This window comes from Spermophilus citellus (assembly GCF_964194105.1).
Source record: "Spermophilus citellus genome assembly, chromosome: 9".
Taxonomy (NCBI): Eukaryota; Metazoa; Chordata; class Mammalia; order Rodentia; family Sciuridae; genus Spermophilus; species Spermophilus citellus.
This window is the reverse complement of record NC_138191.1, coordinates 6,653,856-6,671,734: the sequence shown is the minus strand read 5'-3', so window position 1 is coordinate 6,671,734 and position 17,879 is coordinate 6,653,856. Positions and strand designations below refer to the sequence as shown.

At 39.0% G+C, this 17,879-nt stretch overlaps 1 protein-coding gene across 4 annotated transcripts in view; it reads right to left on the bottom strand.

Moving 5' to 3' along the window:
• Window positions 1-17,879, bottom strand: part of DAP3 (death associated protein 3) — a 37,080-nt gene continuing 19,201 nt past the window's right edge. For all 4 annotated transcript variants that reach the window (XM_081306518.1, XM_081306516.1, XM_081306517.1 and 1 more), the window contains exons 3-13: window positions 15,367-15,489; window positions 13,127-13,228; window positions 10,810-10,918; window positions 10,580-10,672; window positions 9,138-9,268; window positions 7,299-7,379; window positions 7,061-7,219; window positions 6,010-6,069; window positions 5,067-5,156; window positions 2,100-2,217; window positions 1-315 (exon numbers count right to left, since the gene is read on the bottom strand). In XM_081306518.1, coding sequence (XP_081162644.1) covers window positions 230-315; window positions 2,100-2,217; window positions 5,067-5,156; window positions 6,010-6,069; window positions 7,061-7,219; window positions 7,299-7,379; window positions 9,138-9,268; window positions 10,580-10,672; window positions 10,810-10,918; window positions 13,127-13,228; window positions 15,367-15,489 — 1,152 coding nt within the window. In that variant the 3' untranslated portion in view covers window positions 1-229. The remainder of the gene's footprint in view (window positions 316-2,099; window positions 2,218-5,066; window positions 5,157-6,009; window positions 6,070-7,060; window positions 7,220-7,298; window positions 7,380-9,137; window positions 9,269-10,579; window positions 10,673-10,809; window positions 10,919-13,126; window positions 13,229-15,366; window positions 15,490-17,879) is intronic.

The window sequence follows — 17,879 nt, the reverse complement described above, 5'->3', positions numbered from 1 at the left end:
CACATTCAAAAAATGATTTTATTTTTAGGAACAAGGGGAAATCTTACCATATGTTCACAGTCATTTTGTAAGGAACCCATTTCAAAGAAGGTCCATAGCCCACGGCAGTCCTGGCTAATCCCATGTACAGGGGCCTGGCTATTCTACCTGAGTGCTAGGAGGGTTCTCCGAGACTGGGTGCAGCATTAAGGAAATGTCCATTGTCTTCCATCCACATAATGACCATGGCTCACAGGTAGGCACAGAGACGTTCCAGCTGCCCAGGGTTGGCATTACTTAGAAATAGCAGCTCCTTCTTCCCTTCTTCTGTAGGAGCTAAAATGGAGTCAAACACAGTGAAGTCAAAAATTCCTCCTGCTGTTCTGTATCCCTCCAGAAAACTCCAGTGGTCAGAGCCTACCTTATCTAGATTATGTTCAGACATATTCCTTCCCAGATCACACGTCTCTGTGCTTCCCACCTACAATGCTGCAGCTACTTTTATTCTTTCCTCTCCAATATCCTGTTTATTATGTATCGATAGAAAACCCTTTATTTTTCCTTTATACCCTCGAATATCCAGAGGTGAGGCAAACCTAAATGAATACCTAAAATGCTTCCAGTCAAAGGGCATCAAATCTGGTAGTAAGAGGGCTGGGGCTGGGGCTCAGTGGTAGAGCGCTCACCTAGCATGTGTGAGGCCTTGGGGTCGATCCTCAGCACCACAGAAAAATAAATAAATAAATAAATAAATAAACCTATTGTGTCCAACTACAACTAAAAAATAAATATTAAAAAAAAAACATTTGGGGGGGTTTTGCAAGGGCCTGGGTTCGATCCTCAGTACCACATAAAAATAAAATATATTGAGTAAAAAACAACAACAACAAAACAAACAAACAAAAGAAAACATTTGGTATTAAGAGGCAACAATTTCTTTACGTATAATAGATCGCTATGGCAAAGATTTCCTTTGGTGTTGGGGTAGCCTCTTACACAAGGTGAATTATTGTGGGACCGTCACAGCACATGAATTTCTCAACTGAAATTTGTTGAATGAATAAACCAATAATGAGAGTACGGCATAATCAAATTTGTTGAATGAATAAACCAATAATGAGAGTACGGCATAATCCAAACACCTGGAAAACGCCCAGTGGCTGGGATGTTTGTTTTTTTTTTTTAATAGAGAAAGAGAGAGAGAGAGAGAGAATTTTTTTTAATATTTATTTTTTAGTTTTCGGCAGACACAACATCTTTGTTTGTATATGTTGCTGAGGATTGAACCTGGGCCCCAGGCATGCCAGCCAAGAGCGCTACCTCTTGAGCCACATCCCCAGCCCCGGCTGGATGGGGTTTTGCCTCCATTTTTTTTTTTTTTTTTGGTACTGCACATTGAACCCAGGGGCACTCAACCACTGGGCCACATCCCAGCCCTTTTAAAAATATATTTTATTTAGAGACAGGTTCTTGCTGAGTTGCTTAAGGCTTCACTAAGTTGCTGAGTCTGGCTTTGAACTCATGATCCTCCTGCCTCAACTTCCTGAGCAGCTAGGATTACAGGCGAGCAACCCCCGTGCCTGGCAGCTTTGCCTCCAGCTTTTTGCATTAACATTTTATTTTGGACCAGATGAGAATTTGGGGAGGGATATAATTTCCTTTGTAAATTATAAACTTAGGCTGAGGCTGGGGTATAGCACAACTGGTAGAGTGCTTGCCTTGCATGCACAAGGCCTTGGGTTCAATACTCAGCATCACAAAAAGCACAACAAAACAAAAAAACTTAGGCTGTGTAGTGGTGCACACCTATAATCCCAGCAGCTTGGGAGGCTGAGACAGGAGGATTGCGAGTTCAAAGCCAGCCTCTCCAAAAACGAGGCGCTAAGCTACTCAGTGAGACCCTGTCTCTAAATAAAATACAAAATAGGGCTTGGTGTAGTGGTCAAGTAAACCCTGAGTTCAATCCCTAGGACTCTTCCCCCGAAAAAGAAAATACCCCAACTTAGCTACCCACCAACACCTTTCTTCTCAGTGCTGATGGAACAAGAGGGTGAGGCTCTGAATGAGTGGAATTCTACTATGAACACCAAGCTCTGATAGGAGAAAATTAAACAACTGACCTTTTTCATGTTGTAGCCAATTATTCTCTAAATAATACTGAATACAACTTTCAAATTCCTTTGGGTTATAACTGGAAACCAAAATGGGAAGAAAGGGATCCAGGGCATCAAATCCTTCCTGGAGAAGAGAAAGGGTACAATATTTGTTAAGTGACCTATCAGGAGAAAGAGAAATTCTACTTAAGCACTTTGAGGGCAGCGTTTTTATTTTCTTCTATTCTTCTTTACTCCTCTTTCTCTGGCTACCCCACTTTCTACAGATCTGCAAAAATATGGAGGACACCGCTTGTCTGAGTAAACAGTATTTTTGAGAGCTCTGACTCCTGGAATCAAGTTAGGCCAAAATATTGTTATATTGTATATGAATATGTAACAACCAATCCCATCATTATGTATAACTATAATGAACTCAAAAAATTTTGGATGGGAAAAAAGGAAATTAAAATTAACAAGTGGGAAAAAAGACACTAAGTGGAACATAATTAGAAATAGTGGATCAATCAAATTATATTCTGAATTTAACATAAGAGAAGGGGAGGGGAACTAGACCAAGTAATGTCTTTTTTTTTTTTTAAATATTTTTTTTTAGTTGTAGAAGGACACAATCTTTATTTATTTTTATGTGTTGCTGAGGATCAAACCCAGTGCTTCACATGTTCAAGGCACGTGCTCTACTACTGAGCTACAGCCCCAGCCCAAGCCAAGTAAATTCTGAAAAGAATATCTGACCACACATCTTTTGACTCAAGATAAAAACTTGAAAATATTGAACTCTAGTTTGCAGCTTCTATGAGTTGAGGGTGAGCAAATATGAAACTTTTTGTATATACAAAATATTGTGTAGATGGATACAATTACTTTATTTTGTTTATTTATTTTTTTATGTTGTGCTGAGGATTGAACCCAGTGCCTCATACATGTAACGCAAGTGCTCTACCACTAAGCTTCAACTCCAGCCCACAAATCTGAAACTTTTTAACCACATTTTAGCATTAAGTTAATAAGTAAATAAGTTGTGGCTAATGAGAAGAGATTTCTTATAGATGAGACAAATATGGAAAAGGGGAAGGGAACAATGAATGCTATTCTAGCATGGAACTGGCAAGTATCAGTATGGATTTATAGTTCACTAGAGAAGCAGTACACACACTACATGTAAACACAACACACGCCTCGTTACTAGCTTTGCTGAGAAGGGCTAGAAGAAATGATACCCCAGTAGCTCTAAGGTCTTGGTTTCTAAAAACCATTTTCTGAAACAAACCAAGGCTAGAAATGACTAATTCTAGGAAGAGGGCATGGGAAGTACAAGGGAATCTGGAAACATTTTTGTGCCAGGAAATAAAGAAGTGCTAAAAGAAATGATGGGTCATAGCAACTAGCCTAAAGGAAGCATCCATGGTAACACTGGAATAATTTGAGCATGTAAATAAGAATGATGGTAAAGGCTCAGAACCTATTAAAAATGAATTTACAAATCTACACTGTAACAAATAAATATATAAGGGGAACAGAAAATTTCTAATAGAAAGCCAAGTGATATATTTAGAATAATAGGTTTAGAGAAATCTCCACTTGGTCATTACCATAATAACATTTAGCAAAGAATCACTAATCTAATGGATGAGTAGGTGGAAGTAATAGGAAATTTATCTAGCCTGAAAGTATATCTCCTCAAGATACTTATTAATTCTAAAGGGAGAATAATTACCGAGGAGAAGCCAGATGAATATCATCTAAAGTAGGTGTTCAAAATTAACATTATCAGTAATGGGATAAACAGATTTCATGCTCCTTTTTAATATATATATATATTTTTTAGTTGTAGATGGACACAATATCTTTATTTACATATTTTTATGTGGTGTTGAGGATCGAACCCAGTGCCTCATGAGTCAGAAGCAAGTACTCTACCCACTGAGCCACAACCCCAGCCCCTTCATGTTCCTTTTGATAAGCTGCACAGAGAAGACACATTTTTACTACTACTACTTTTTTTTTTGGTATGGAAATTAAACCAGGCGTACTTAACCACTGAGTCACATCCCCAGCCCTTTTTTTACATTTTATTTAGAGATAGGGTCAGCAAGACCCTAAGTTGTTGAGGCTGGCTTTGAACTCACAATCCTCCTGCCTCAGCCTCCTGAGATGCTGGGATTACAAGCATGTGCCTGGCACATTTTTACTTCTATTATCACTTCTACTTGTGAGGAAACATCAGACAAGCTCATAAAATAACCTACAAAGAAAGTAGTGATGTACTTTGTTTTTTTTTTTTTTTTTTGTAGTTGTAGATGGACGCATGCCTTCATTTTATTTATTTTTATGTGGTGTTAAGGATTGAACCCAGTGCCTCACACCTGCTAGGCAAGTACTCTGCCACTGAGCTACAGCCCTGGGCCCTGGCATGTACTTTTGAAAAATAGAAATCTTAAAGATTATAAAAGGGGGCTGGGGATGTGGCTCAAGCAGTAGCGCGCTCGCCTGGCATGTGTGCGGCCAGGGTTTGATCCTCAACACCACATACCAACAAAGATGTTGTGTCCGCCGAGAACTAAAAAATAAATATTAAAAATTCTCTCTCTCTCTCTCTCACTCTCTCTTTAAAAAAAAAAAAAAGATTATAAAAGATACAAGGCTGAGGAACCATCACAGATTAAAGGACACCAAACAGACATGACAAGTGAAAATCATCCAGGATCTTCTTTTTCTATAATGGGATATTGGATTAACTGGCAAACTCTGAGTAAGACTTATAGATTAGATCAAAGGTTTATATCAGTTTCCTGACTGGATAAGAATGCTATGGTTATGTATCAGAATTCTATCTTTGTTTTTTAAGAAAGAGATACTGGGGTAGAAGAATATGATTTTCTGAAATAATGTCAAAATAAGTAGACTTAAAAAGAGCTCTCTCTCTACTCAGAATGACCATCTAAGAGGCAATGAATTCTTCTATAACTTAACCTTTCCCAGCAACTCATGCGGCAGGTATGCTTTCTGGGGCTTAAAGAGAGATCCAGTCTGGCTTAAAGTCAACACAATGGCACCTCCGTGCTGAAATAAAGAAGAATAAGAAAAAGTCAAAGAAGACATAAAAGTAGAATTGCAAATAAAATTAGGCCAATATTTAAATACTGTGTTTCACTGTATAATCGTTGCAGATTTTATGCTATTTTTTTTTTTTTTGTGGGGGGAAAAAAGTTGTAACCATTATGTGAAGCTTTTTTAAAAAAATCATGCACCAGTTTAGTAATGATTGGGGCCGGAGTTGTAGCTCAGTGGTAGAGCACTTGCCTAGCACGTGTAAGGCCCTGGGTTCGATCCTCAGCACCATATAAATAAATAAAATAAAGGTATTGTATCCATTTATAGCTACAAAGAATATTAAATTTTCTTTTAGTTTTAGGTGAATACAATATCTTTTTTTTTTTTTAAAGAAAGAGTGAGAGAGAATTTTAATATTTATTTTTAAGTTTTCGTGGACACAACATCTTTGTTGGTATGTGGTGCTGAGGATCCAACCCGGGCCGCGCGCATGCCAGGCAAGTGCGCTACCGCTCGAGCCACATCCCCAGCCCCCAATATCTTTATTTAAAAATTTTTTTTTTAGTTGTAGTTGGACATAATACCTTTATTTTGTTTATTTTTATGTGGTGCTGAGGATCGAACCCAGGGCCTCGCACGTGCTAGGCGAGCACTCTACCACTGAGCCACAACCCCAGCCCCAAATGAACAGATTTTAATACAGACCTAACTCGGTACAGTTGTAGGAATTACATAAAGTAAAAGAACATTCTGGCCATAAAATTAGTGACCTGAAGGTATTATTGGTTATGAAGTAGTAAAATATGTTTAAAATGAAAACCCAATTCTTTCTGCAATGTGCAAATTGTTCATATGCACATACCCAGTCATTTTTCATCATCTTCCTCAGGTTGTGAATAAGTGCTAGTTCATCTGGAGCAATCTGCATGTTGGCAAAGAGAAATAGATAATTACTTTTTTCCTAGAAGTTCTCTTGAAACAACTGAATTGATAATAATAATAATAAAATTCTCAATTATTATTATGCAGTCAAGGTACCTGAACATATCCCTTTGGGACAAGCTATGTTAGTTTCTGGCCCAAGATTTGCTATGCTTCTGGAGATTAAAAATATTTACCAAGAGAAAAAAACAACTTCAGCACTACACCCACCCCCTTTTCCTTGATATTTCTGATCTTTTCCACTTAGAACCACAGCTTTTCTTTAAAAAGCTAACAGAAAGAAAAAATTAACAAAGAACTGGATGCAGGGGCTGGGGATGTGGCTCAAACGGTAGCGCGCTCGCCTGGCGTGCGTGCGGCCCGGGTTCGATCCTCAGCACCACATACCAACAAAGATGTTGTGTCCACCGAGAACTAAAAAATAAATATTACAAATTCTCTCTCTCAAAAAAAAAAAAAAAAAAAAAAAAAAAAAGAACTGGATGCAGTGGTGCATGCCTATAATACCAGCAATTTGGGAAGCTGAGGCAGGAGGATCACAAGTTTAACGTCACATTTTGCAATTTAGTGAGATCCTCACCCACTTAGTGATATCCAGTCTCAAAATAAAAAGGGCTGGCTGAGGATGAAGCTCCAGTCCTGCAAACAAAAGAAAAGAAAAGAAAAAGAAAGGCTGCTCAGTGGCGCATGCCTGTAATCCCAATGATTGGGGATGTAGCTCAGTGGTAGGATCCTCCCGAGTTCAATCCCTGGTAGCAAGGGAAAACAACAAAAAAAGAGAACTCTCCCTCAGTTTTCAATGCATGGTGGTACCTTTCGTGTCCCCTTCTCCTTCTGAGTTATCTCCTCTCTGTATCTTAATTCAAACCCTCACAGCAAGTAAAAACATTGTCTAAGTCTACACGGCTAAGCCACAGCCTCTGTACATGATGCAGCCAGAAATCAGAGAAACCAGGATCAAGTCTTCTCACTGGGGTTTTATCTTCTCTTTTTAATGTGGTCCTTCCCCAAAGGGCATTGATTCCATCCACTGCCACCAGGAGGCGAAACATTCCCAAAGAACTTTGCATCTTTAGCTCCTTCATCAGGATCCCAACTGCGTCCGTGGCGTTTCTCACACGGGTCAGACCCTGCAGGGAGACAGAGGCTTAGAGTGCCATGGGAGGCCTTCTTTGGTTATGACATGATCCACAGCTAATGTTTTTATACCTGTTCAATCACTTCTCCCAGAGGACTGCCTTTCTCAGTGATTTCTCTCTTATTCCAGACATATTTCTCTTGAACTTTTATCTAAAAAGAAGCAAAGTAAAAACAACAACAACAAAAGATTGTTTTGCCTAAGGTGGAACCCATCCACGGTCTAGAAGATGGGAGGCTAAGGTTAACAGAAATGAGTTTTAATCTATTTCTCAGTTCCTGTAAAAGACTCTATCACATAAGGGAATATTTTCCAAACCATTTCTGCCTGGAGCTTTGGAAAATGAAAGAAGGAAGGGAGGGACGGAGGGAGGGAGAATGGATTGATTCTGACTAAAAAAAAGTCCAAAACTTAACTTTAAGGCCTTAGCATCTGCTTTTTTTTCTTTTTTGGGAGACAGGGTCTCCCTATGTAGCCCAGATTGGTCTCAAACACATGGGATCAAATGTCCCTTCTGCCTTAGCTTCCTGAGTGCTGGAGCTGCAAGAATGGACCATCATGCCCAACTTTTTCTTCTGTGGTGTTGAAGAGTGAATCCAGGGCATCATACATGCTGGGCAAGTTCTCTACAATTCCCTAGCCCTTTTTAAAAATTTTGAGACAAGGTCTTGCTGTGTTACCCAAACTGGCCTTTGATCTTCCTGCCTCAGACCCCCAAATTATTGGCATTATAGGTGTGTGCCACTGTGCTCAGCCTAGGTGAGTCTTTGTACTCCGAGTTAAAGAGCTATAAGCTAGAGATCATATCCAATGAACTGGAATGAAGAACAATTTTGTCTATACATCTCCCCGCCCTGCCCCCATGACAATAAGGACTGAACTCAAGGGTACTTTAGCCACTGAACTACATTCCTAGATCATTTTATGCTGAGACAGAGTCTCACTAAGTTGCTAAATCTGGCCTTGAACTTGTGATCCTCCTGTCTCAGCCTTCTAAGTTAATGGGATTCTAAGTATGTGCCTCTGTCTGGGCTCCCCAAAGTATCTTTTTTTTCCTTTTGGGGTACTGGGGATTGAATTCAGACACTCAACCACTGAGCCACTGAGCCCTATTTTGTATTATATTTAGAGACAGGGTCCCACTGAGTTGCTTAGTGCCTTGCTACTGCCGAGGGTGGCTTTGCATCAGCGATTCTCCAGTCTCAGCCACCCAAGCCGCTGGGCTTACAGGCGTGCACCACCATGTCTGGCTCCCCAAAGTATCTTATCTGAAGAAAATTATGTAAGTGGAAGTGTGCTTATGAAGAATGTGAGGCTGTATCTTGGAAAAGTCAGTGAATCAATTTGGATTTTATTCTGCTCCCCACTATATGAGAACAATTTACTGTTGTGTCTTTATTTCCCCTGGATAAATAAATTTCAAATTGTGAGCCCACTGTGAGAAAAATAAATGAAAGAAATAATAGTATATCTATTCCAAATCAAATTATCAATTCTTCATAGTCTACCATGTTTTCAGTACACAAAGAAGATAATCTATATAAAGACCATCTAGCTGGTAGGAGACCCTCATTGTTTTGCAAAATTACATATAAGATGGTGTGAGGGGGAAGAAAAAAAAGAGAGAGAAATGTGTCACAATAGGTTAGGTAGAAAGAGGTGATGGGAGGGGAGGTGGGTATAGGAAGGGCAGTAGAATACAATAGACACTAGTATGGCCCTATGTATAAACGTGGCTGTATAACCAATGTGATCCTGCAAACTGTACACGTGGAAAAATAAGATGACATACCCCATTTGAATCAAATGTATGATATGTCAAGAACATTGTAATGTTCTGAGCAACTAAAAAAAAAAAAAAAAAAAAAAAAAAAGACCATCTAGCACCAAACTTTTCCAAGTCTAGTTACCTGGCTCAGGAAGCGTTCGTTTGCAGTTTTGAAATTCTTCAGCCAGGTTGAAGCCTCTAAAGGTTGATCAAAGCGCTGTTTATTGTAGGTAGACTGCAGAAGATCCCGGCAATTTTTCACCCAAAGATGAGCTAAAAAGTGGACAAAACAAACTAGGCAGGAACTGACTATCATCAACTCAAAATACTCTATACATCTTAAGTTATGGGAAATGACTTCAATTTTCCATATCTCTATCTAATCTATATCCCTATTTTTTTTTTTTTCAGCACTAAGAATGGAACCATGGTTTCAGTATGCCAGGCAAGTGCTCTACCACAGAACAACATTCCTTAGACTGTCCATATCTATCTCTCTCCCTCTTAGTACTAGGGATCGAACTCAGGGAAGCTTTACCACTGAGTTATATCCCCCAGTCCTTTTTATTCACTTTTAAAATTTTGAGAAAGGGGCTCAGAAAAGGCTGGCCTTGAACTTGCAATCTTCTGTCTCAGCCTCCTGAGTCACTCAGATTTACTTGGTCCCCAATATACATTTTTTTTAAAAAATAGTTTTTTAGTTGTTGATAGACCTTTATTTATTTTAAAGGTGGTGCTGAGAATCACACCCAGTGCCTCACACGTGCCAGGCAAGTGTGCTACTGCTGAGCCCCAGCCCATGCCCCCATATACATTTTTTAAAGTCGTCTTGCTTCAGAGATTTACTTTTTTTGATCTGGTCCACCTGAGACTAAACATTATCATTATAATCAACACATAAGACGTACCAAGTAGATTAAATGTCACTTCTGCTTACTGACAGTTTTTAAAGGCAAGTCAGAAAATGAGAATGCACACAACATTGAACAAAAAAGGATATTTGAGCCAGGTGTGGTGACTCAAACCTGTAATCCCAACTAGTCAGGAGGCTGAGGCAGGTTTGAGGTCATCCTGGGCAAATCAGGGCGACCCTGTTCTCACTATCAAATTAAAAAAAAAAAAAAAAAAAGACTAGGGATATAATAGGGCTAGAGTGCTTATATTGCATGCGGCGGGGTTTAATTCTAAGGACAAGAAAAAAAAAAGTAATGGTCGCTGGGCTTGTTGGCATAGGACTGTAGTCTGGAGGTAGAGGCAAGAAGATTGCTTGAGCCCAAGAGTTCAAAGGCAGCCCAGGTAACATAGGGAGATCTTGTCTCTTAAACCCTGTGGTGATCTTAAAGGTGGAACTTCATGCTCTTGGGCATTAAATATCAAAGGCTTTAGGAAGATTTTAGCCACATTTCCTCTTGTGACATTGACTATACCTTGTAACCTGCTTGACACTAACATCATGAAGAAATCATGATGAACTAGCAAAGGCTTTTCTTTCAGCAGATGAGCCCTATTGTAGATTAAAGTTGCACTGCTGCCACAGTGAGGGGACTGGCCCTGACATACACAAGACACACAGCAAGTTCTTACCATCTGGAATATGCAGTATCAACCAATCATGCTTGGCACAGAAATGAATAACATGACAAAGACTGAGGGTTTTGCCTGTTCCCTTCTCCCCATCTAATGTACTTCTTGTTAAAGAAAACATCACCAGAGGAGATACTTTTACTATCAACAGCACTCTTACATTTCTTCTTTCTGCTCACGAGGGGAGAAAACACTGGTTCAAGATGACCCAGGCAGGCAGGAAAGGATACAGAAAAGATACCGCACAGCTGGATGAGCAAAATTGGTGTTTTTCAGATAATGCAGAAGCTCTAGGGCTGGCTTTCGTATCATCAGGCAAGCTTCACCAAATGTTTTCACCTATGAAAACAGAGAAGCAGGAAGGAGAAGGTGGGCTGTAGAACTTTTCATCACTCAGTATATACACTAAGCCTAATATGGCAACTAAGAGCACTAAATTGAATATTTTAAATTTATTCAGTTAACAAAGGTTGTTGGATTGGTACTGAATTTGAAAATCAACCCATATGATTTAGCAGAACCCCAAAACATGTTATTCCACACCAAATAACATAACAGTCAGCTTTTGTTTATTCTTTGTTAATAATGCCTAAATATTACACTAGTTAAATGGAATCTAGGAATAACTAAGATCTTTTAATACTTAAGTATTAAAAGCATATAAAATGTTTAACAAATTATTTGATACATGTTGAACATTCAATAAATATTCTCCCACAGTTATTTTTAGTTAATTCTTATCATTACAACCAGCTATGCTTTTCTTTAGAACTTTATACATGGCAGCTCAGGAGGTCTGGTTAGCTATCCCTCACCTACCAGGACATATCCCACATCACAAGCATACATCAGTATGCATCAGATTTTTTTGTGTTCATTACCCTTATGCCACCAGAATACTTTGGTAGAAAAATTTGGTAAGCACTGATTGATATGTTATGAAAGTATTTATATCAACTAAGAACAAATATTTAACAAATATTATTTGAAAATATATCAGATGAAGTTTAAAATAGTGTTAGAATATTTTTTCTTTTCTGGTGCTGGGGACAGAACCCAGGGCCTCCCACTTGTAAGCACACCATCTACCAATAAGCTACATTTGCAGTACTAGTGCTGGTATTTTTGAAAGAAATCTCCCCTGAAAAAGAATTGGGTTTGTATAGGAATTGACGGCTAAGTCACTATGCCTGGAGAAGAAGGAATAATTTCTGGTGCTAAAAATAATTCAGCTTCTTGGGAGGCTTTAGACAGGAGGATCACTTGAGCCCAGGAGTTTGGCCTGAGCAACATATCGAGACCATGTCTCAAAAACAAAACAAACAGTAACAAAAACCCAGTAGTTGCTAATAGGAAGAACAATTGTGCCAAAAAGCCAGGGTTGCATTTAATCATGAATTTTCCCAATGGCTCTCTCTCTCTCTCTCTCTATATATATATATGCTAGGAACTGAACCCAGGGCCTCACACATGCTAGGCAAATACTCTACCACTAAGTTATATCATATCCCAAACTCTAAGATTACACTCTCTCCTTTGTTTTGTTTTTTTAGGTATTGGGATTGAACTCAGGGGTACTTGACCACTGAGCCACACCCCCAGGTCTATTTTGTATTTTATTTAGAGTCAGGGTCTCATTGAGTTACTTAGCGCCTCACTTTTTGCTGAGGCTGGCTTTGAATTTGTGGTCCTCCTGTCTCAGCCTTCCAAGTGGCTGGGATAACAAACATGCACCATTGCATGCCTGTTGGCTCCTAATTTTAACTTCTGGGTTAAAATTATGGCCACAAGGGGCTGGGGATGTGGCTCAAGCGGTAGCGTGCTTGCCTGGCATGCGTGCGGCCTGGGTTCAATCCTCAGCACCACATACCAACAAAGATGTTGTGTCCGCCGAGAACAAAAAAATAAATATTAAAAATTCTCTCTCTCTCCTTTCACTCTCTCTTTAGAAAAAAAAAATTATGGCCACAAAACAATATTTTCTGAAAATATTTGAGAATGAAAACGAACAATGAAGCAGCTAATCAAAAAATAGCTTCTATTTAGCTCAGGAATATATTTTGCTTTTGTGTAGCACATTAATAATATTCTGCTAAAGCAAATATTAAATTCATTTAAAATAATTATTTGCCTTGTTATTTACGTAAGAATATTTACCTAGTTCCACAAAGAACTTAAAGTGGTTGGCATAAGATAAAACATTAGCTTTAAAATAAAGTAACTGTACCATTCACAAAATAGCTAAATTTATCAGTTTTCCTTTTTTCTTTCTTTCTTTTTTTTTTTTAAGAGAGAGAGAGAATTTTTTAATATTTATTTTTTAGTTTTCGGTGGACACAACATCTTTGTTTGTATGTGGTGCTGAGGATCGAACCCGGGCCGCACGCATGCCAGGAGAGCGCACTACCGTTTGAGCCACATCCCCAGCCCAAATTTATCAGTTTTCAAGTTCAAATTTTATAGTTTTCTACTCATTTAATCCCTCCCCTTTGCTATATCACTGGCTTGTGTTCTGGGACCTCACCAGTTTCATTCTGTTTTGCACACCTGCATTACAAATCGAGGAGGCAGGCCATGGGGAAATACAGTCTTCAAATCCTGGAGGGGGATGGTGTAGTGCTGGCCCTCTTGCTGCTCCCCATGCTTGGCCTAGGAAATAAAAATGTAAACAGGTATAATGGGGACACACAAGTGATACTGACTTTACAAAGTGAATAGGGTCTACTAGACCACACTGGGGAAACACTCATTTCTCAGAGCTGGAAAATATCTTTTACTTATCTTAGTCAAAACTGCTGGTTGTTGTCTCTAAGTCCTGTATATACTAGAAGGTTGTAACCTGAATGATAAAGCCAGTTGTTCAGCAAATAAATTCTAGATGTGGAGGTAACAGAGATAATTTTTGCCATCTGGATTCTTTGGTGTTGTGTATAGATATGCTCCAGTCATGTGACAAAATCATCTGCATGCTGCTGTTTCCATAGAAACCCCAGATGAATTGGCAAAGAAAGGGACAATTATAGAAGAAGCTGAAAGATACATCAGTGACTTCATTCATTTATTCTATTTCATTCTGTGCTTGTGAAAAATAGATGAATGCTAGAGATGCATTTAAAATACATTCTATTGAGATGACATTTTGGATAGGGAGTTATTTTTGATCCTCCTGCCTCAGCCTCCCAAGCCACTGGAATTACAGGAGTGCAACACCATATCTTGTTTATTTTTTAAAAATTGCACACAGCCATATTAAGATTGGAGGACTCAGAGGGGTAGGTGCAGGGACAAAAAAGGTGTCAGTTCCCTTCACATTAAAGCACGGACCACACAGCTAATTTCACTTATGAGAGGCAGCAACAACTCTGGGAAAGGAGAAAGGAAGTCGACCCATCTACTTTAATCGAAAATGCAACTGGATCCTGCTGGAATCTGGATTCTGCTGATGAACTTCATTTCAGATGCCACTCTTCCAATAACAAATCAAGTTAGGTTTCTCTCCAGATACTTGGAAATCCATTTTAAAGGTGGAAAATTGTGGAGAGCCATTCTGACACGTGATTGGGTGACTCCCGTTAAGGGCCTGAGGCGCTCTGGCTGTGTCGGAGCTTTCCCGACCCTTTCCTGATGAGAGAGCCCATCCGTGTGGGGGTGTGCGTGACCACTGACCCCGGAGACCCAATCACTGACCCTGACCTTGGAGTGCAGCCCCCCCTCAACCTTCATTGGATGGAATTCTCCCCTGAATCTCTTGCCCCCAAATAAAAGGCTACTCCCCGGCGTGTTCGCTCTCTCTCTCTCCTGCTAGCCCAGAGTAATCCTCGCTGCCCTGCTGGGCGGCTGGAGGCGGGAACCAGGGAGGTGAGCCGTCTCGGACCTAGCAATGTAAAATAAGGTACTGGTTGTGTGTTTTATTTTGATCTCTTCTAACTAACTTAATGCCTAGAACCTCATTAATGAAACCACTGCGCAGGCCGCGTGGTAGAGAAAATAATACCAGATTGGTTATTAGGAAAACTGGGTTATTTACCTGTCCTGCTGTGCAGTTTTGAGCAAGTAGTTTGATTTCTTTAGGATTTTCCGTATGAGGATTTGGTAAGCTATGGCTGGTTGGTTTTTTCTTTTTTCCTTCTTTCTGGTACTGAGGATTGAGCCCATTAAGCTACATCTCCAAACCTTTTATTTTTTTTATTTGGAGATGGGATCCCACCAAGTTGCCCAGGTTGGTTTCAACTTGTGATCCTCTTGCCCCAGTCTCTCGAGTGCCTGGGACTATACACATGCACCACTTACACATGCACCACTGTGCCAGGCTGGTCATCATTTTTTTTTTTTTCCGGGTCTGTGTGTGGTGGTGCTGGGGGTCTGACCCAGATCCCCATAAACACTAGGTAAGTGTTCTATCATTGAGGTACACCAGAGCTGGGCCTTGGTCATGTGTTTTGTAAATAAAATTTTATTGGAACAACCACACCTAATTTGTTCATGGCGGCACTGAGTAACCGTGACAGACATATTCTAGCCCATAAGCTTAAACTATTAAGCTTTTCCTTTAAGGAGAATTTTGCCACCCTGCATACAATATCAATAACAATAATTAGTTTAGTACTTACTGAGTACTTTATGTTACCTTAATATCAGACAGGGACAGGGAATATCTGGGTTACAGAGATTTGAATATATGTAAAATTGCTTAGTTTCCTTAAATTTCAGGTTTCCTAATATGTAAAGGAAGACACCAGCACAAAGTATAATTCATGAAATACCTCACATATACATTAGCAACTCACCGGGTCACTTTCATTAGTGCGGGAAATGGCTCTGGGACTCTCAATTGGAACCTGGTTTTCTAGGTGAGCAGCAGCAATTCGGGATGCCTGGGTCCCAGTGTGCAAAAAACATCTAGGATCCAACTATAAAAGAAAGCATTTTTAGTGTTTTGAAATTATTAGGCTTTTTATACTTGCTATAACACCAAGGATGTAAGCTGTATCTACAACAGGGAAAAATGTCACATATATATATATATATATCTATCATACAACAAATACTAAGTACACGTGCCTACTAATAAATATTTCCTTAAAGAAATGTAATGAGGAAGTATATACAGCATCTAGCCAATGAAAACAAACTGCCTAACAGGCAATTTAATAAACTGTAGAGGAAACCTCCGAACTATTACTTATAGATTTCAACTTAAATTAATGGTATAAGGTAATAGGGTGTTCCAATTTTGTATGATTGTAAATTAACTCCACAGTAGATGAAGCACATCGAATAGTCCTCTACATTTCTCTGCCTCCACTGTAAATAGTTTGGGGTCAGGTGACTACTTTTGGCTAAAGAGCTGTGAGTGGAAATAACTTGTGTGTTAGTTCTAGTCAAAACCAATTAAAAGTGGGTCTAAATTCTCTCCTTTTCCCACTGAGGTGGCAACCTTAAAAGCTACATGTTACTGTGTGCAGTGGCATGCTTGTAATCTAAGATACTTCAAGGGGGAAGCAGGAGGATCATTGAGCACAGGATTTTATCCAGTCTGGACAACACAGCAAGACTGCCTTGGGGGGGGGGAGGGGAGAGCTACATGTTGAGAAGGTATCCCATGAAGATAAAACTTTGTCCCCAACCCTTATCTTGCCTCAAAACCCTTTGGAAATACAGGAACAGGAAAAAAGATCACTTACAGAGAACACAAAAACACAAACAAGAATTAAGGGCTTATTACCTCAATAAAGTAATGTGTCTAATCCACCTTTGTACTAATACTACTCAAGTTTATGTACTGGAGAGAAAGCATCATGTCTTTTAAAAGTGGAAAACCAAAAATATTCAAAGGCCACTTGGTGGTGCTATTTCTACAGTAATCTGATGACTTTTTAGTTACACCTTTTCTAGCAAATTAAAAGATAAATGGTTTCCTTAATTCTTAGTGTTATAATTGGCATCACTCATGTAATCTTGTTTTTAGGAAAAACAACCAAATATACAATTGCCTCTGCACAGTTCCAGAATGCACATCATGCAATTCCTGCAAGAACAATATCCAATATATAAGATCAACTTGAACCAAACTAAAATCACCAACAAAATTCTTTTTTTTTTAAAATTTTTTAATATTTATTTTTCAGTTTTTGGTGGATACAATATCTTTATTTTATGTGGTGCTGAGGATCGAACCCAGCACCCCGTGCATGCCAGGCGAGCGTGCTATCACTTGAGCCACATCCCCAGCCCACCAACAAAATTCTTTTCTCCAATATCTCGTTATAGTCTAGTCTCAAGTGTTATCTGGTATTAAGGAAGCAATTTTAGCCTTGTAATATTCAGCTGGGACCAGAGTTCATTCCACTGTTGATCTTTGCTTTTATTTCATTTTATAATAATATGCTATTTTATGTATATAGACTTTTTCATAAATAAATCCTGGGGTTGGAGGGAGGAAGAGGAAAAAAATATACTGGAGGAAGTGCTCCTTTAGTTCTAGAGAATTTAATCTGTAATTACATGCTCTTCTGGCCATTTCTCATTCTCAGGATTTAGTTCTGGGAGGATTTCCTGTGGACTCAACTAATCTAGGTTAGGTGCTCCTCCTGGGTGCTGCAACAGTACCATACACACAAATTATTTATTCATGAATCTACTACTGGACTGTGAGGTTCTGGAGTATGTGGATTGTAAAGTACAATATGGCCCCATAACTAGGTCATAAGCTTTAAAGTCAGACAGATTTGGTATCTAGGCTTTATAACTTTGCAGCCAATTTCTTAGGTAAGTTACCTAGCCATTCTAATCTTTAGTTCCTACATATTTGAAATAGGGATATTATCTACTTCATGGGTTGCTCATGAGAATTAAAATAAGGCACTTAACACAGTATCCAGCACATAATGAAATGCTCTCTAAATAGTAACTATAATAGTGAAATGAGCCATTTTAGAATTCTGAGTACCCGCCATATAAAAGGTACTGAAAAGGCTATTTTGGTAAATAAATGAAAGGAATGAAGTAAAGCCACAGATTGCTCCCCAATGTGATTTCATTCTACCATTAGATTTATAGGTCTAAATAGGCAAATTGTTTTTCTTTTAGATACTTCACTAAGGGAGATAATCATTAGTCCAATAAGAAAAAAAATTAATAAGGGTAAGTGCAATTAAACTTAACTTTTTTTTTTTTGGTGCTGGGGACTGAACCCATGGCCTTGTGCATGCAAGGCAAGCACTCTACCAACTGAGCTATATCCTAAGCCCTGTAACCATGTTTTTGAAAAACATTATTATCCTATCACATGGTAAATTCT